Here is a 19433-nt window from a genome sequence, read left to right as displayed (position 1 = left end):
GGGACGTCCTGTTCCTCTCCACGGTCTCTTACAGGCTGCCCTCGCTGGGCTCCTGGCCCCTGGCTTTCTTGCCACGGAGGGAGAGACCTTCCCTATGCACATTTGGCTACAGCCTTATGGGTGTGCCGTGCGTGGTGGCATCACCTGCCTAGGCACTGGCATCCTCCCTGCCAAGAAAGAAGGGGATCCGTAGGGCAGCTGCGTGCCCCGGAGCCAGGAGGCTGTAGGGATGGGTTCGTACCTTGGCACACGGTGCCGTTGAGGAGCTCGAAGCCAGCTGGGCAGTGACACTCGTAGGAGCCCGGCGTGTTCCTGCACTCTCCCCCCCGGCACTGAACAGCGGGGTCTTCGCACTCATCCACGTCTGCCGAGCAGAAGGACACGGCGCAGAGTGAGGCCCCAGCTCCTGCCTCCCCTGGAAGAATCCCTCCCAGGGCAGCCCTCAGCCCGCTGTCAGCCTGCAAAGAGGGCTCGGGCTGCCCTGCAGTGCAATTCTGTGAGCCCCAGCGCCTGCCTCCAGCAGGGCTTTGTGCCGGGTACCACCACCACTGCCAGCGCAGAGCCATGTGTGCTGCCAAGCCCTCTCTGCAGCCAGCTGCAGCAGAGCAGGCGTTGTGAAAATAACCCAGCACCAGCCACACGTCCTGTGGCCCTGCTTTCCTACTTGCCAGGCTGGCCTAAGATGTCCTTCTCCTGGCAAAGCTGGCCCAGCCTCAGCCAGCCCCATTGCTCAGGACTGCTCGTCACCTGTCCCCGTGCCACAGGCTCTGCGGGTGTCCCCACAGTGAGCCCAGGGCAAAGGAAAGGACCCTCTCTTCCTCTCTGCAGAGCACCAAGCATGCCCCAAGCACAAAGCAGCTCCCTCCCTCCTCAGGGCAGGGTGTCCTGCTTCAGACATCTTCAGCTCCAGAGGGCTGCAAGTAGCGATGCTCTTCAATCCTTTTGGAGACGAACCATGACCTAGTTTATTTATCACAAAACTATCACGAAACCCTTATCGTTTTTCAACTATGAAGCCCAGATCCACAGACAAGGCCACGGGCCACGGCAGGGAAGAACGTGCCATCCTGCCATTGGGTTAGTGTGACCCGAACGGTATCGAACCCTGATAAGGTGCCCTCGTGACCCTGCCAGGGCAAGGTGGCTGAGAAGGGGGTCATGTGCAGTCCTGGGAAAGGGGAGGGCAGATGGAGGGGACCAAACCACTGCTCTTCCATTGCACGCAAAAATCATATGGGAAGTGACCTCATTTTACACCGGGTTTCTCAGGCACTAACACAGAGGAGAATTGGAATGGGGAAGTGGAGACCCCATGCAGGGGAACTTCTGAGAGCCACAGCAAAGTGAGATCTTCCTGGGTGCTTTTCAACAGCTATGTGTAAGCTGCAGAGCTCTGCAGCTCTCTCTAGAGAAATTCCTCTATTGAGGACCTATGGTTGGGGCATGTGCTTCCAGGCACACGATTCTGAACTGAACCACACACAGCCTGTCTCTGCCCACCTTTCCAGGGCTCCTCATATTCCCCTGGCCTTTGTCAGCTCTCCTCAGGTCACAATTAGCCCAGGAGTCCTTCCCCCATCCCTTTCCTGGGTGAAGATCTCCCTCCTGCTGCTCGGGGTGACATCCACTTGCGGCCCCGTGCTACCTGCTGGCTGGGGAGCTGAGCAGCTGCCGAAGGATCTGGAGGCTAAGGGATTCCCCAGGCCCTACAACAACCCAGGCATGGCTATTTCTCTTCCCCTCCTGGGTTTTCCCTCCCTCCAGCACCCGCTCCTCTGTCCCAGGGAAAGGGAATCCTTGCCTTCGCACACACTGCCATCTCTGGACACGGCGTAGCCAGCATCACAGGCCATGCAGGAGTAGGAGCCCTCGGTGTTGAGGCAGAGTGCGGAGGGACAGGCAGCCCGGGCTGTGCACTCGTCGATGTCTGCGTAAGCACACAAGGGAGAGTGAGGGGAGCAGGAAGAATGAGGAGAAACCACAACCAGCAGCTAAGCTGAGGGAAACAGCCAACATGGGGTCCAAAGAGTCAGGACCTGGCCAGAGCCAAGAATTCAAGAGCCCAGGGAAACCTCTGGGTGGATGTGTGACGTGTCAGGGGGCTCTGGGTCTGGACCAAGAGCTCCTCAGGTACCTTGGCAACTCTTCCCATCAGGTGCCACCTCGTAGCCCCGGTAGCAAGAGCAGCGGAAGGAGCCATCCAGGTTGATGCACTGTCCGTGGGCACAGGTCCCCTCCACAAGGCACTCATCCACATCTGTGTGACAGGGAGAAGGGCAATATGGCACGGGAGGGTGCTCAGCTGCGTCTCCACCACCCAAGGAGCAAGGGCACTGTGCTAGGCAAGCGTGCTGCACGTGCCCCTGGCTCTTTTTGAGGTTTGCATGGGGGTGAGGGTGCCTCCCAGGGCCAGCCCCAGGTCCTCACCGATGCATCTCCCGTTCCTGGGCCGGTAGCCATCCGCACAGCTGACACACCTGTAGGAGCCTGGGGTATTGACACACTTCCCATGGGGGCAAGGGCTGGGATCCACGCACTCGTTGATATCTGCCAAGAAACAAAATCTTTACAGGCTCCTCCAGGGTGTCCCCTGCAGCTGGAGCCTCAGAGTCCCACTCCGAGACAGGGGTGCCAAGAGGAAGAGAGACAACCCCTCAGCGAGGAGAGGTATTCAGCTCTGCATGAAGGACAACAGGCAGCGGGAAGCTTCACCTTCACACTGTCCTCGGGGCCCCATGGCAAAGCCCTCCTTGCACTCGCAGCGGTACGAGCCGGGGGTGTTGATGCATCGCTGTCCTGGGCAGGCAGAGGGCTGCTCACACTCATCTCGATCTGCAACACAGAAAGAGACAAGTCCTGAAGCCCTCCTGCTCCACAGCTGGCTGCAGGAGATGTGCTGCTCCACCTGCCCACCCCAGGACCCCCACCCCACCACCACAAAGAAGTGCTCAGCGTACGCACGTGTGCATGAACATGAGAGAGCACAAGGGAGGGAGAATGGGGAGACCCTGGGGGGGTGGCAGCCCGGTGCCAGGAGACCCCCACTCACCCTGACAGCTCTGCTTGCTCTCCGAGACAACCAGGGTGTAGCCAGAGTAGCAGAGGCACAAATAGGAGCCCACGCTGTTGACACAGCGACCTTTCCCAGCACAAGGATCCTGCAGGCACTCGTCTTCATCTGTGCTCAGGCAGGGAAGGAAGGCAGGCTGTCAGCACCAGCAGCTCCTGCCGCCCCCCACCAGCCCCACAGCACGCCGTGTGGGCAGAGCTCAGCACAGAAGCCAGAAATCCTGCCCCAAGAGCCTGTAGGACCAAAGGGTCTACAGACAGTTGGCAGGGAGGCCCTGCTCTTTAACCTGCCCTGAGCAGAAGGGCTGGGGGAGCCGGTCCCAGCAGGAGTCCCCCACCCCAGGGCTGCTCTGGCCCTGCTCACCCCTCACCTCAGAGGAGGTGCTGACATACCCATGCAGCGGAGATGGCCGGGGTGCAACGCGTAGCCCGGGTGGCACAAGCAGGTGTATCCATCTGGGGTGAGCACACAAGTGCCAGCTCCGCAGGCGAGAGGTGAAGAGGCACAGCCGCTGGCCCCTGGGTGGAGAGATAGCAGGGCTGGGGCTGCACCAGTCCCCTGCAGTGCTCAGCCCCACACAGGTTGGCCAGCCCCATGCGTGCCAGAGGTCTCGGAGGATGGGGCCGCCTTTCAGGGTGACAGCAGAGCCCCCTGCCCTGCCGAGCAGGGTGCAGGCAGCAGGGGGGCAGCAGGGCACAGGAGAAGGCAGCAGCATCACTCCCTACCCCAGCCCAGGGCCAGACCAACCCCGGACAAAAGGCTATTGAGGGAGGCGCATTCCTCAGCAAGGTGCCTCCGCCAGCCCTGCTCCCAAAGGTGCTCCAGCCCCAGGCGGAGGACCAAGGGCCGAGCTCCCAGACGCTTCGGCAGCCCTGGAACAACAGCCCTCTTGTTTTCTGCGCCGTAAACAAGCCGCCCCAGCAGCCACATGCCGCCCCTTCCACCCTGCTTCCCGGTGACTCAGCTCATGCTGCAGCCACCCGAGCAGGCGCGTGACCCCCCCTGGCCTGGTGTTTGCTGCCCAGCAGATGAGCTGCAGGCAGGGAAGGGCCTGGAGAACCAAGGGCTTCACTCCCAGGAAGGGTCATCCTTGGACATCCCTGCTCCCGGCTGCCTTCCCCTGGCTGGGACATGCCAACAGGGCTGGGACAGCGATCCCAGGTGTTAGGTGGGAAGAGGAGAGGGCTGGGAAGGGAGAGAGCTCCAGCACAGAGCTTAGGATGTAATTTCCCCGCAGTGGCAGGCAGGCAGGGGAGGGACACGCACCTGAGCCCTGTGCAGGCATCTGTGTTGGAGCAGCATCAGCCCAGGTGGTGGTGGGCACAGGCTGGGCAGGAGCACGCCGCGACTCCTCTTCCTCTGCTGAGGAAGAACATGGATGAGCTCCTTCCCCTGGCCCCAGGGGTGGGTGTCCACCCAAAGCCCACCAGTGCTGGGTGTCCCGGTGCCCACATCCCTGGGGCAGCCAGGATGGGGCAGCAGGGAGGCTGCAGAAACCTCACCATCATCTTGTTTAACCTCCAGCCCAGTGCTATCTCTGAGGGCGATGACATCTCAAAGCCACCGTGCCCTCCCTGCTGCCCCTTCCCCTTCAGCACCGCTCCCCCCCTGCCTTCCCACCCGCCCCGTGCTCACCTCTGCGCGTGGCGGGCTGCGGGGTGGCACCAGCAGCAACCTGAGGGACAGAAATACCAGACCACCGTTAACCACCCATATGGAGCTGAGATGCCGTGCCCACCAAAGGGGACAACCCATCTCTCCTCTCTGAGGACCTTTCCATAACAAACAGCTAAGCAACAGCAGCCCCACTCCAGCTCTGCCTCAAAGTCGAAAGCTTTGGAAACTTTGGTTCAAATATCTGCCCTCAGCTGAGATTTCCCTGTGTCCTTGGGAAAGGACAGTCCACATCTAGTGGCAATGGCAGTGTGCTGTCCCCTCTCTCAGAGGGGCTGCAAGGATATTCAGGAGCTAATGTAGAGGGGGCACAGAGGCACTGAGGTGAGATATAACCCAGCCTCTAATGATGGCCAGGATCAAGAGACAGGTTTGAAGTCAGGCTCATAATAACAAAGCCCATCTGCAGATGAATCGGTCCCCAGACAGCTCAGTTGGAAGGAGCCCTGTGTCTCCTGTGGGGAACTGGAGGTCACAGGCCATGAACTAGCACCGCAGAGCCCACAGGTGCTGCTGGTGTGAGCTCACAGCCTCTTAGCAAGGGCAGGCACCTGGCACAGAGCCTCCAGTCACCGCAGCGCAGCCGGGGGGGGGGGGCTGTGCAGCTACTCGCTCACCTTGCTGCTGCCTCTGACCACATTTCACAACTCCCCATCACCTGTTTGTGTGATCCTGCCACGTTTGGCAAGACAAACCTCACTCACCTGCCCAGCAAGAGAAACTTGACCTGGAAAGGGAAACAGTGCACGGTGAGTGGAGACAAGGCAGGCAGGCACCCTCCATCCTCCAACCCTGGCAGCTCTAACCTCGTCCCACCTCTACAGCACTGCCTCACAGTGCTTCATTCTCCCCTGTAAGAGCTTGTTGCCAAAGCCAACACCCCCGGAGCGTCCACCCCAGCAGCTGCTGGCACAAGCAGTCGGTCACACTTCTCCCCAGCTGTACTGGACAAGAGCTGAAGGAGTGCAGTGCCAGGGCTCCCACGCGGAGCTGAGGTCCCACGGGAGGCAGCCTGGCCAGCACCAACTGCAGAGCTGCAGTCTCGGGAGCCTGAAGCACCCAACCTCCCCTCCAAGGGCTTGAAGAGGTGATGTCTCATGCCCCAGGAATACTGCAGGGCTGAAGGACACCTTGCATATTCACACAAATGTACAAAGCCCGTATCAGCCACAAAACCACCCATGGGGACACGGTAGGACCTGGGAATTGCCCTCCCCTGTTAGGGACCCAGATGGAGCAGCTTTAACCTCACTCTACCCTCTCCTGCCGTGATGCCAGGGTGGGGTAATGCCTGCAGGATGCTTCCACGCAAGCTGTCCTGCAGCTGCTGTCTCCTTGCTGTCCAGTCTAGCGTCCAGTTGCTGCTTTCCCTTTGCTCTTCCAGGCTGAGGGGCAGCTCTTCTGCCTCTGCCTTCCTCATGGACAGGCGGATATCGGAGCTGGAGTAGGTGTAGCCATGTCCTGCTGGGCAAATCTCCTTGAAGGCTTCTGTGAGGGAAAATCAAATCAGGGCTTTAGAGGTTGGAAGGGAGAGGTTGATGCAGGGACCACAGGCAGATGTGCCTGCAGTACCCAGACATGATGGTGGGACGTGTGCAGGAAAGAGTGAAAATGGGCAGGTGTCTGTGAAAGCAGGTACCACTTTCTCCCATCCTGTCATTTTCTGGAGATTTCTAAGGGTTAACTCATGACAGAAACACATCTTGGCTGCAGTGAGTGGATGCATCAAGCAGAAGGTATTTTCAACAGCTGCTGGCTGGTACTTCTGGACACCAAAACCTAAATCTCCCCAGGTCAGTACTGCTAGGAAAGGGTCACCCCACAAAAAGGTTCAGACCGAGTGAGGGAGCAGAGAAAAGCAACTCCTTGGTACTTAGGCACCAAACACTTCGCACACCACTCGAGATACCCTACACACACCAGATTTTTCCCAGCCCTGAGGATTTTAGCACCTTCCCCTCCCCATCCTACCCCACGCGGAGACATGCTGCTGCTCCAGCAGCAGAGGTGAGGGAAGCCGAGCGAGACAGAAGGGCTGCCAAGCAAGGCCAGGCACAGCCGTGGCTGTGCTCTCCCCGCAGAGCTGCGGTTTCCTGGTCTCACCTGAGCCGGGCACGGGGCACGCCTCGCAGTTCTTGCCCCAGCCCTTGCCGACGCGGCTGCAGCAGCAGATCTGCTGGGTGATTCGGTGCGAGAGGGGGAAGGAGCACACGCCTCCGGCCGCCGAGCGGTAACACAGCCCCTGCTCCATCGACACCGCCTTGTCCGCTGAAACGCAAGGGCAGGGTCAGTGCCTGAGGTCCAGCCCCGCGCCCACCGAAGAGGGATCTGAGGGCACTCAGCCACTTGGGACTTTCTCTGCCCGTGCCCTCAGCCTGTCTCATCACAGGAGCAGGGGGCAGCACGCAGGCACGCAGCCTCACACCCACCCCCACGTGCAAGAGGCACAAAGCTGCAGCCCCACTGAGCTGCGGGGTCCTGCTCAGGTCCTGCCCGTCCCCATGGAGCACTTACAGATGCAGTGGCTGCGGGAGGGGTCCAACATGGTGCCAGGCCTGCAGGTGCAGCGGAAGCTGCCGCGGGTGTTCAGACACTCGGCGTCTTTGCACAAGCCCTGCATCAAGCACTCGTTGATATCTGTGGGAAGAGGGAGCCCTGGCTCGGCTGACAGCCCCTGGCCGTGTGGCTGGGTGCAGGAAGGGCTGCGAGGTAGAGAGGAGCCGCCTCTGCCCTTTTGCTGCCAGCCAAACCAGCCTCCAGAGCCTTGATGGTGCCTCAGAGGTGGAGGGATGAGGGAAGGGCACAGGGACTGGTGCCCCGTGTGGGTGCTGGCAGCGCTCTGGCTGCTGAGAGAGCCCACTGCTAGGCAGGAGGTGGTGGACCAGGCTCTGGCTCATTGTTGTAGAGTCTTCTTCTGGGCTGTAGGTCATGCGAGAGGGAGGACACCAAGTTGAAACACTGCCTCTGCCCCTGACTCAGCAAGCAACATCAGGCAGTCTTCAGAAGGGAGCTGGGCTTCTCCCAGGGAAACGCCGTCAGTCTCATCTGCTTGGCCAGCAGTGAAGCCCTTCCTACAGCACCACGCAGGAATGTATGAGCTAAGCTGCAGAAGATGGGGGTTGGCAAAAGGTGCGTAAGGGGGGAGCTGAGGGCAGATCTCAGGGTGGAGGACAAAAAGGAAGCACTCCTCACGGGTTGATCCAGCTTTATATCTTCGCTAAAGACCTTGGCCCAGGAAAGTAAGTGTGCTGATGAAATGTGCCGTCTCGGGAAGCACAAACCGTTCAGGAAGAGCTGGATGGGAGCGTGGAGCTGGACGAACCTCAGCAGCACTCCTCTACAGATCTCATGTGCTACAAGCGAAGAGGTTGGAGCAGCCAGTGAGCCCACAGACCATGCTGCTGTACGGGAGGCCAACACGGTGCGAGGCAGCTTCATGCAACCACTTCCCCAAGCCCCAGGGCAGTCCTACCACCAGCACACAAGGCCTTGCTGGAACCTCAGGAGCCCTCTAGAGACTGTCTCAAGGCGGACGGGGTGCAGGGAAGAGCTGCTGGGACACTTGGAAGAACACTGCCTGACAGCAGCTAGGCACAGGAACAACTTTCCCCACTCCAGCTTATTCCTCGGAGCTGAGGCATCGCTGCTGGCAGAACTGGGGTGTCACACAGCCAGCTGTGACAGCTGGAGTTTAGACTTACTGACCGGAGAGGTCCTCTCCAGACCTGTGCTCTTAAACTCCTCCGTTCATTCCACCAGCTGCCCCACACGCGGCTGAGGCACACAAGGGCCACGAAAACCAGGTCACGATGTTCAGCCAGTTGGAAGTACCAATGCCACAGGGATGTGCAACAGGCCAGGGAGGAACTGCATCTGTCTGCACTGATCTAGAGCCGGCCCTGATGCAGTTCCTGGGGCAGAGCTTTCAGCAGAGGATGGAGAACAACTCAATCCCCAGGCCTTCTTACGTGGGTTGCACAGACATCCCCTTGCATACCTCCTGATCACCCCAGACCCCAAGGAAGGACAACTCTCAAGCTCTCCCTAGATAGAGAAGTGTGAGCAAGTCCTGAGAGAATCTCCTCTGCTGACCAGAAGTGGTGGCCTCAGAGCAGAAACCCAACAGAGAGATAACAAAGCTCGGCAGGGAGGATCAACAGAGCACCCTGCATGGCAAGAAGACCTTCTCTGAAAGGATCTGCAGAGACTTTATGGCATGGATGATGCATGAACCTGTGCACAGAGTGGTGCTGTCCCTTGCAGCTCGGGGAGGAGGGGGTGGCTGTGACAGTGCTGTGACAAGTGGCGTTTTCCTGCTCGGTGCCAAGCACAGGTCGGAGTTCACAAGCAAAAAGCAGCGGCCAGGCCCCAGATGAGCTGGGGACCCCACTTGGAGAGGAGGCTCGGGCCGTGTGGCTGATCTCTGTCCCTCGCTGGCCCCACTCAGGGCCGTGTCACACCGACACGCCCAGGGGATGAGGTGCTTGGCCTCCGCGTAAGCAAAGGGATTGAAGGGATTAGAGTAATGAGCGCACAAAACAAACAAGCACCAAGGGCTGCGCTTTGTGAGCTTAATTTAAACCAGGGCCACACGCTGGCCTCGGTCCAGCCCCATTTTCCACTGGCAGCAGAAGACCCACCCACAGTGGAAGGCCCCGGGGGGAGCAGAGGCAGGCAGGCGCTCTCGGTGCCACACGCTCCTACCCCTGCCGCCGGCCAGAGCCATGGCTGACCCACAAGAAGAGGCCTCAGGCACCGTGAAACGAGGCTCATAAGCTGTCTCGGCTGCTTCCTCCCACCCCACACGAGCCTGCTGGTGCTCCTGAGGAACAACCACGCTGGGCCAGGCAGCCCGTGGTTTACACCAGTGTGGGGTGAGGAGAAAGGACCCGAGTCAGCAACAGGCACTGAGGTGCAGGTGTGTGTGGGACTGACCCCAGGGACCCCAGCCCACACATGCCTCTGCCCTGTGTCTAGCAAGCACATCGCTCCTCCAGTGTCCCCCTTCAGCCTGCGAAGCCAGAGCCCAGCAGAAAGGCTGCTGAGCTCCTCTCCTACAATCCAGTGGCCTCGGGAACCAGCAGCTCTCATCCAGCCCCTTGGCTCCCCTCCTACCTGGGCTTGCAAGAGAAGGTCCCGTGTGGCCTCTCCCAGTCCGCCATCCCAATCACTCACTCTGGAGCTGAGCTGAGGTGCTGGGCTTCCAGACTCACATCCCACTGCAACAGCAGGGATCAGAAAAGCACCACAAGGCAGCAACCACAAGGCAGCAGACTGCAGAGCAGTGCTTCTCCAGCCCAGCTTACAAAGGAACACGCAGAGGCACACGTCTCTGGTTCAGGGCTTTTCCTGCGAGGAGACATCTTCCTAGCCAACTCCACATTGCCATTGCTCCTCAGCGTGCTGAGCCTCGCCCTGCTCCAGCGGGGATGCAGATCCAGAGCAGCGCCGCAGGTCCCAGCTCACTGCCATCAGTGGTTCCAGCTGCTCTGCTCCTCAGGCTCCCATTGAGCATCCCCGGGTGGCTCCTCACACCCATGGCACTGCCCATGGCCACACAAGGGGTGAGAGCTGAGCGCCACGGAGAATAGAAGCTGTTGTGCCTTGAAAGTTCTCCCCCAGGACAATGGGGGGAGGTTGAATCATTAATTAAGGAAGCATGGTGGAAAGTCCCAGCGAGATGAGTCATTAGATTGCCAGCCCTGGGTTCGCGTGGCCAGGGCCCAGGCTCCCTGCTGCATCTTCTAGATGACACCTCGCAGCTTATCGTGAATCACGGGAAGGGAACCATAAAATTCCGCTGTAGTCAGAGCACGGAAAATGCAAGCACTGGGCCAAAGGATGCCAAATGAGTGTGAACCAGACAGAAAAGTGTGGTGGTGCCGTCCCCACATGGAGCTGAGGGACTGTGGGAGTGAGAAATGGATAGACCCCAGCAGCGCTGGGCAGGCAAGGCAGCCTGGCTGCGTGCACGAGTGACACACTCAGAACAGAGGAATCCACTTTTATGGCACTCTCCCCCTTAAAAACTCAGCAAATGAACAAGCAGTCAGCCTTCCAAAACAGTTTTCAGGCAACAGAACTGCTGTTGCTTCAGACTACAGGAGGAGAGCTGTGTGCTCACACTTGGCAGAGCAGCAGCACAGCCCCTTGCTGTGTGCACAGCAGGATCTGGGGACAGCATCCCAGCAGCAGGAGCAAACAGGTGAGCGCTCTCATGCTGGCCCAGCTCAGAGCTGACTGCATACAGCCTGAGTCATGTAGGTCAAGGTAACCTGTTGGGGTTTTCTTTTTTTTTTTTTTCTTTAGATGTTTGATGGAAACACATTTTTTTTTTTGTAGATCTTTATCAGGCAAGTTAGGTAACGGTATTTTACTTGTGTAGTTAATTACACCTCTGCCTGACAGTGGATGTTAGAAGGAGAGAGAGGGATGAAGGCAGCATCCTTACCTTGGCAGTGGCTCCGATTCAGCCTCTTGTACCCCTGGGGACACTCCACCTGTCCGTTCTCCACCACAGGGTGTGCTGGGAAGAAAGCAAACAGTGAGGGACATAGGCAACAGAGCTACCCATCAGCGTCCTACCTTCTCCTCCACCTTCCCTGCAGAAGGGTTTGCCTTGGGCAAGCCTGTGATGATGCCCAGGGCAGAGGGAGAGGTGGGCACTGCCACATTTCCCAAGTGGTGGCTTCTGCTGCTTGGCAGGTGGCACTCTGGTGGCTCAGAGGTGCTACCTGTGCTTCGCCATCCATCCCTGTGCCACCTCATCTCCTCCCTGGCCAGCTCGGAGAGCCAAGTGGCACTTGACAAAGGGGATCAGAGCAGAATAAATGACAGAGGTCCATGATAAGATGCTGAAATAACAGGCCAGGGCCTGTTTCTTACATTTTCCCTCTTTTTATTTTCTTCCTGCCCCAGTCAGTCTCACCCAAAGAGATAAAATAGCTTTGTGGGTTTCAAAATGACCTATAACCTGCACAATTAAACCTCTCCCGAGTTTTTACAGGCAAATAAAATGTGGCCCATAAATATAAAGAAGGGCAAAGTTAGGCATTGTATTTTGGAGCAAGGGAAAGGGAATCAGGGAGGTGAAGGGTTGAGGAGTGAGTAAGCCTGGGGTGGGGTAGAAAGAAGGGTGCTTTGTCTAGGGATGGGATTTTCCCAGGGTGGGGTCTCTTTATAACATTATTCTGGACCATATGAATGGAAATGAGGAGTGTGTGTAAGAGCTCAGTGACTGTCCAGCCGTACTCCCACCACCCAAACTCCTCCTGCCTCACATCAGCAGCACACACTGGCGTCATAAATGGAAAGCCCTTGATGGCAACAGCCGTATCTAGAATCTGGCAGCTTCCTAGCACATTGCAGCTTTCAAGAACCAGGAACGAACTGAGACCATGCCTCAGGCAGGAGATGGGCGGAAAGAGCCTGCAAAGGGCAAGAGAACAAACAGTGTGCTGGGGGCAGAAAACTGGGTTGTCCGTTAAGTCTTTGTCCTGGATACTCTGCCCTGTGATGCAGCTTGAAGCCATTCAAAGACATTTGGGGTTAGCAAAGAAATGTATGGAAACAACAAGCTGTTCCTCACCCTTCAGCAGAGAGGAGAGGAGAAAGCCTGGGTTCCCCAGGTACATTAAATGAAGCTGCAAGGCTCTCTAGGTGCAGGAGATCCTCAGTGGCCAGATGAAGAAAGATCTATCTACTCACCCCCTTCAACAGTTCAGCCATGGATTGTAGGCAGGAGGTGCATATAAATACCCGGCTGTTAAGGGAAAGGGGGATGCTGGTGATACTGGGAATCGCTGGGTACACTTCCAACCTTCTGGGAAGGGAAAAACAATCCCTGGCGCCCCAGCGGGATTCCAGGTCCTCCCACACCACAGCCCATGGGCTCGGGGCTGCCGACAGGCATTAACTGTGCTTGGAAGCATCTGTCAGCCTCAGCACAATGTGATAACAGACGCTCAAACGAAGCAGCATCGTTATGCGCAAGCCCTGCGACGGGGAGCCAAGCACGCTGGAGATCAAACAGCGATGACATGTGTCAGAGCCCTGCTCCCTCTCCACAAAGCTTTTTGCAGAGAAAGGGAGCCTGCGCAGCATCCTTCAGCCAGATGCTGCCGGGGAGAAGGCAAGGCAGAAAACAGCGGCGATGGGGGTGAGCGGGCAGCTCTTGTGCCACCTCGGCACACCAACGCGAGTCTGCAGAAACCTGCAGCTCATTACTGCAGCAAATCACTTCCCAAAAAACAGCCAAGGACACCTGAGCTTCCTGCAGAGGGGATCAGCATCCATCCCTCTCCCACGCCACTGGCACAAGTTTGGAGGCTGCTGCTCTGGAAACCAGCAAGGGGCAATGCCTGGGAAAAAGCAGATCTGGCGATTGGAGAGGGCAGAGGTCCCAGCCTCCTGTGTCTGTCTGTCTGTCTGTCTACACTCTGTCCAGGAAGAGATTCTCCTGGAGGCTGAGCCCGGGCATGGAGCAGCTGAGCATCTGCTGGGCAGAGGGATTTCAGGCGTGCTGCCAGCAGGATGCCCTGGCTCCTGATTCAAGGCTGAGATTTTGGAGCATTGCCTCCTGGGCACTTCTGCCTCGTGGGCTCAGCACTTATAGGATGGGCTCTGCCCCCCCTCGGCCCCTCCTCATCTCCTCGTCTCTACCCTAAGCTAGGACAATTTTCAAGTACAGAATGAGAAGGAAAACAAACGCATGGAAATCAGGCATTTTGCAGTCTAGCAGGATGACTTCTAAGAAAAGGAGAACTTTGACACTTTCAGGACCCACAGTCATTTCTGGACACCCTGGCCTGGCCCCAGAGAAGAGCTGGATCACAGCATCTTCCCATGCTGGGCACAGAGCAAGCAGCCAGCAAGGTGGCCACCGTGCCTCCACTCACCCTGAATTTCCCAGCCTGTGGGCGAAGAAAGGAGCCAGGGTGGTTTCACGACACCAGGAGTGGTGGGGTGGTGGACCCTGCCAAACTTCAGCCCGGTTTGGTGTGGAGACAATCAGCCTCCAGGGAGAAAACACATTGAAGATGTCAGGCCAAGAGCTAAAAGCCATGGCTGTGGGGATAAGATGAATGCCCGGGCAGAATGGACAAGACACGGACATGAAACCTTGGGTCCTGCTCTGTCACATCTCTCCTCGGGATGGTCTGTGGTAGGCAGGCTCCATCAGGACTTTTTCCAATGCCCCAGAAACACTTCTGCAGCGCTGTGCTGCTGTGCACTGAGACCACAATACTGCACGAGCGATGAGCAAAACGGGAACACCACCAAATGGGGCTCTCCTGAAAGCTTTGCACTCCTACAGGATAAGACTTTGCAGCACACAGAGCAGAAAAAGCCCCCTCTGTAGCCTCCTTCCCGTATTTCCATTTTTTTTTTTCTTTTTTTTTTTTTTTCCCCTCCATATCCACCCGGATCTGATTGCAACAAGGGCAGACCAGGGGGTTGGTTTTCAAGGGGATTCCTGCTGCCGTTTCAGCGCCTGCAGGCACGGCGCAGAGGAGCGTGTGGCTCGCGGAGCCGGCTCCATGGGTGAGCTGCCACCCCTGGCGCGGTGGGAGGTCTGCCTGGGGAGCGCGGCGGACGCCAAGCCAGACATTACAGGATCCAACTTTCCAGTGAAATTCAGACTTTTCTCTACGACAAAAAACTTGAAAAAACATGGGGAGGGGGAATGAAAACAAAACAATAGCCCTTCGAAGACTTGTTTCTTCATGCAGCGCGGGGAGATGTGCAGCGAGCACAACCGGCGCCGTGGTGCGCGGCCGAGCCCACGCTCGGGCTGCTTGCAGGCCTGTGCTGCAGCGTGAAATAAGGACAGTGGGCAGTGAAAAAAACAGCACCTGGAAGATGCTGGTTTGCTGCCGTGGTCAGAAAATCCCCCAGACCCACCCAAACCGGCAGCTCCTGCATGGCAGAGGGTGTCCATCGCTGCTGTGGGTTTCTCCTGAAGCACTGTGTGGTTGTGGAGTCAGGGAGGAGGTGGAACAGAAGAGGGCCTGGGGCACGGACAAGCCACAGAAGGCCTCATCTCAGCAAGTGCAACCCCCTCCTCTACTGGCTAACTGCTTGTCCACTTTGTGTCTTCTACCGGAGAAACCCCGGGGATTTTCAGAGCTGCACACCTCAGCAAGCAGTCCCTCTGGCAAGTCTTGGAGTTCAAAAGTGAAAGAAAATAAATCTGAGGTGGGAGAAACTTGGTCTTACATCATAGCAAACACCTTGCCTTCAGAAAAAAACAACTCTGCGTTACCTGTTTCCTTTGTCCCCGTGTGCCTGAGGAGGACCAAGGCATCCTAATGCTCAAGGAAAACCAGCTCACACCCTCCCTGAGACCTGTGTTGACCTGTAGCTTCCAGGGAAAGATGAAACACTCTCTGGACCTTGCTGGTTTTACTTTGCACAGACCGTAGCTTGTCCTTGCTCCTGTGTGTTCTCCACAGGCCCATATCCCCAAAATTGGATGTGGTCTGGTAGGTAAGCAGGAGCAGATCTGCCCAGCAGCGTGCCTGATACTGGCACTGCTCCAACGCCCTGCCTGTGTTTGGGCTTCCTCCCCGCCACGTCCACGTGTCCTCTCTCCAGCAGCTTCCTCAGCCTGATCCCCTTCTCACACTACCAGCTTTCTTTGGGCTTTATCTTCCGCCTGTTGCGATGTAAGCCCCTCTGCGGACAGCCCTGGCCTGCTCACACCCCACCTCTCGCTCTGTTCTGACCCCAGCTTCAAACACTGTCCCTTTCGAGTGCAGACAGGGCTTGCAAGTGCCTTAGCTTTTCTGAGGCGAGGCAAAACACAAAGAATAGCAGGGATTGGTCATGGCAGGTTCACTCGGACAGATGCCTGCCTTGGTTTCCTCCTCTCCTCTGATGTCTTTCCGCACACAAACATGCACCAAACATGAAAGCTGCGCTCGACAGAGACATCCGGACGTATCCAGACTCTACTAACAATCAGTGTCTCGGGCAGACAGTCAATCCAAACAAGTTCTCCATTTGTCTAGCTCTTGCCTGGCTGCACTTCTGTACATTTGTAAGTGTTTACACTGAGCTCGCTTCTGCCATTTCTGTCTCTGGTTGCTGGAATGAAATTCCCAGAGCTGTCAAGTCTGCTCTGGTGCATGCCTCCCCGGGACGCACGAGCGCAATGCTGAAGTCCGCCGTGCCAGGAGGAAAGCTGGAAGCAGTCACTGGACATGTTATCTCTGCGCACGTGACAGCAGGTCACCGAGTGACAGCCCAGCAACTCTGAGAGAGGGAAACGCGAGCCAGCAAGCCCAGGAGACAGAAGGGACGTGAGTGCGGGACGTGGTCTGCAGCAGGAGCGATGCAGAGAGATGCCGTCACGCTGGAGAAGCAGAAGACCTGGGAGTCCCAGCAGAGGGTTACGGCACTCGGTGGCTCCATTAAAGCAGAAAGATCACAGAGAAAGGAGTGTTTCCTTGGCTCCACCCCAGGGTAAGAGCTCTTGTATGCAAAGTCAGCCCCCTGGAGAAAAGCGTGCCTTCCTCCAGTGCCTGCCCCACAGCTCCTGTCGCTTGCACTGTGTGGTCTCCTGCATGTGGGGCTGGTTACAGGGCAGCCAGAGGTAGCCAGCAGAGGAAGATGCTTGCACACAATTAAAGAGGACCAAAACAGCCCCTTCAGCCAGCCTGAATTCCTGCCAAAATCAACATGATCCATTTGGTCTCCATAGGGAAACTGTATCCCCCAGAGCCAGAGGGACTGAGGACGGGATTTTCTAGTGGCACAGGAAGACAGCAGACCCACAGGGACGCATTTTTCTTATCCCCGTGGAATTAATCTGAAAAAAAAGCCAGACAAGTGTCTGTCCACTCAATGAGGACCAGCAGCGACAACCTCCCTGGAGCTGCAGCTGGGACTCAGGCGTGCGCCGAGCCGGGGGAGTGGGACCTGCTGGCAGTCAGGAGGCATTTCTTAAACACATTTGTTCAGCTGGCTGACTGCAAAGAGCACATGGGGGGATTTCATGGCTGTTTTCAAGGAAACCTGTGACTAAGGAATGATTTTGAAGCCTGATGGTCTAAGTCTGGCAGAGGAGACCCCGCTGTAGCTCTGGCCATGACGGCCGAGAGAAGCCTAGCATCCTGGCACGGGGAAGGAGAAAGGAGGTGCAGAGATTTGGGAGCCATCTGCAGCCTAACAGAAGTGCTGAGCAGGCCTCCCCTGATGGAGGGATCGTGGGGAAATAGAGCAAGTGGGAGACTGCTGTGAGGTGGGCAGGAGAAAGCCATGACCAGGGGGGTGTGCAAGTCGGATATTCATTAGAAAGCAAATACTGGAGTGCCATGGGAAGAAGAGGAAGGGGCTGAGGCATCTCTGGGGGTACTTCCCTAGCCGTGTGGTCACTCGCACCCTGGTGTGCCCAGGGCTCCCTTGGGGCTGGCACACGGAGGAGCTCGGGCCGGCAGCAGCATGGCCCATGGCCACGGCAGAGCAGGGAAATGGCAGCAGGCAGAGCTCCTCGGAGCTGCACTGGGTTCCAGGATGCTGACAACCCAGTCTGTGATTGCAAGGAATTTGGCTCCAGACAGCATTACCCCCTGGCTGAGGAGGAGCTGAATCAGGGCAGCACAGGGAGGACAGAGAGATGCAAACAGCTCTGGGAGGTGTACACAGGAGGGAGAGACAGCCCCGGGGCAGAGCTGGGAGGCACCGAAATCACACTGGCACAAAACCTCCTGCCTTGGACACCTCTGTTCTGTGGTCAGAGCACCGCTGGGTCTGATCCAGCACTTCTGTGCGCTGGAGACGTGAATGAGCAACCAAGCAACGATGAAGGAGGGCAGCAGGGAGGACAGAAGAGAGCAGCTCCCTGCCTGCCCGAGCTGAGCTGCAGCCTCCTGTAGCGCCCTGCAGTGCTGGCACAGGCCAGCACCTTGCCCTGCTCTGCATCCAGCCAGCACCAGAGGCTAGAGCTGGTTCCTCACACCCCATCCCATCTCACTCCATCCCATCTCACCCCATCCCTTCCCATCCCATCCCATCTCATCTCCCAGCCCTGAGCCCCCACGCCCTGGGCAGCGAAGATGGGCAGCACGGCCACGTGCAAGGGGGACATCTCCCATGGGGGCTGCCCCCCAGGCAGGAGCCGTTCAGCACAGCCCCTCCGCGTCCCCCTGCAAGGCGTGGGGGGGTGATAGACGATGGGCTGAGCCCCCCACCCCAGCTGGGATGGCACACACCCTCCCCACAACACACACATGCTGCCGGGCGTGCGAGGAATCCCCGCCGGGGCCGGGTGGGCCCGTCCAGCTCCCCAGCACCGGCGCAGCAGCGCTGGATGCCTGTGCCCCTGGAACGGACAGCGGGTGTGCTCCTGCCAATTGTTTGATGTAGTGTTATTTCCAGAGCCCCTGCCAAGCCCGTGTCGGGCTGAGAGCAAGCCCGTAACTCTATAGGGCCGAGTCTGCAGCCTCCTCCGCTAATATGGGACTGCACCTCCTAAAACCGCGGCCGTTGTTTTCCCGTTTCTCCCTCCGAATGGGTCTGGCACGGAGGGACCCCTGGCAGCACAGGGCTGCCGTGGAAGCAGCGTGCCACGCGTGGAGCCAGCACCCACGCAGACCGCAGCTCCCCGTGCCCTGGCAGCGGTGCTTACCTGGCCGCGGGGGGCAGGCCAGGCATCGGTCCACCCCCCAGAAGAGCCCCACGCTGCCGCAGCAGTCCTCCAGCCTGGTCAGCCCCGGCAGGGGGTTGGTGCACTGCAGAGAGAGGAGCAGGAGGTCAGGCGTCTCCCTCCAGGCTGGGGTCGGGACCGAGCGTCCGTCCCGCCTGGCTGGCAAGCAGGGACAAGGCTCGGGGTCAGCTGCCGGCACCGTGCTCGCAGCACAGCTCCCCGCAGGGCCGGGGATGCAGTTTAAGACAGTAAACAGTTCTGCAGACAGAAAAACACACAGCTCCCCCTCCTGCACCCCTCGGAGAGGAAGGGGACATCCAGTGGAGCAGAACACGCACCAGAGATGATATCACCCGGCAAAGCCCTCAGCTCAGCCCCGTGCCTGGCCGATTAGCCAGCAGAATGGGTGCACCACTCCAGCCCTGCAGGGAGCTGGCGGGCAGGCGCTTTCCTTTGCTTAATGAGTCTCTCCCCCCCTTCTTCAACCCCCCGGCAAGGCCCTCTGGATTACAGGCTTCCCCATCAGAGCCCAGCCGCCACAGCCCACAGGCCAGGTCTGGCCCCCGTCCACGTGCGGATGGCGGCGTGCCCGGCGCTTGCATTCCCATCAGCTGGGCTGTAGGCTGAGCCGGGAGAGGCGAGCGCACCCCGCCGGGCTCCACAGACCGGCCCCGCTGCAGCCAAGCAAGGTGTGAGCGTGGCTGGGGCACCTCTGCCTCCCCCTCACCTCTTCTGAGACCTTCTCCTGCTCTGGAGCTGCTGGAGGGAGCTGCAGTGATCCCAAGAGCATCCCTGAGCTGGCCTGCTCCAGGGGTCAGAGTGCCATTGTCTGCCCGCAGAGGAACAGGGCTTCTCCAGCCCCCTTCTGAGATGCCTGGGGTCCAATCTCATTATTTATTTATTTGGGGAATCCAGTTAGGGGTGTCCTGGATGGGAACAACTAAAGGATGGGACAGGAATCAGCAGCAGCCCTGGGAAAGGGCTGAGCAGGGAGAGGAGGCAGAGTCCCAGGCTGCCCCGCTGGGGTCTCGCTGAGAGCGA

The 19433-nt window shown here is 58.3% G+C and overlaps 1 protein-coding gene across 2 annotated transcripts in view; it reads right to left on the bottom strand.

The window, feature by feature from the left end:
• The window catches only part of LTBP2 (latent transforming growth factor beta binding protein 2), a 56025-nt gene that overhangs the window by 7701 nt on the left and 28891 nt on the right, over positions 1 to 19433 (bottom strand). Inside the window, exons 8-22 of one of the 2 annotated variants that reach the window (XM_072038455.1) lie at positions 18375 to 18477; positions 11196 to 11270; positions 7259 to 7381; positions 6848 to 7012; positions 6002 to 6232; positions 5449 to 5471; positions 4706 to 4745; positions 4337 to 4432; positions 3463 to 3588; positions 3050 to 3178; positions 2713 to 2832; positions 2428 to 2547; positions 2135 to 2257; positions 1802 to 1927; positions 242 to 364 (exon numbers count right to left, since the gene is read on the bottom strand). In XM_072038455.1, the coding sequence (XP_071894556.1) occupies positions 242 to 364; positions 1802 to 1927; positions 2135 to 2257; positions 2428 to 2547; positions 2713 to 2832; positions 3050 to 3178; positions 3463 to 3588; positions 4337 to 4432; positions 4706 to 4745; positions 5449 to 5471; positions 6002 to 6232; positions 6848 to 7012; positions 7259 to 7381; positions 11196 to 11270; positions 18375 to 18477 (1723 nt within the window). The remainder of the gene's footprint in view (positions 1 to 241; positions 365 to 1801; positions 1928 to 2134; positions 2258 to 2427; positions 2548 to 2712; positions 2833 to 3049; positions 3179 to 3462; positions 3589 to 4336; positions 4433 to 4705; positions 4746 to 5448; positions 5472 to 6001; positions 6233 to 6847; positions 7013 to 7258; positions 7382 to 11195; positions 11271 to 18374; positions 18478 to 19433) is intronic. The other variant, XM_072038456.1, reaches the window with a different exon arrangement.

Source organism: Anas platyrhynchos, chromosome 5 (genome assembly GCF_047663525.1).
Source record: "Anas platyrhynchos isolate ZD024472 breed Pekin duck chromosome 5, IASCAAS_PekinDuck_T2T, whole genome shotgun sequence".
Lineage (NCBI taxonomy): Eukaryota > Metazoa > Chordata > Aves > Anseriformes > Anatidae > Anas > Anas platyrhynchos.
The sequence above is the reverse complement of the archived record's forward strand: the minus strand, read 5'-3'. Positions and strand labels throughout refer to the sequence as shown.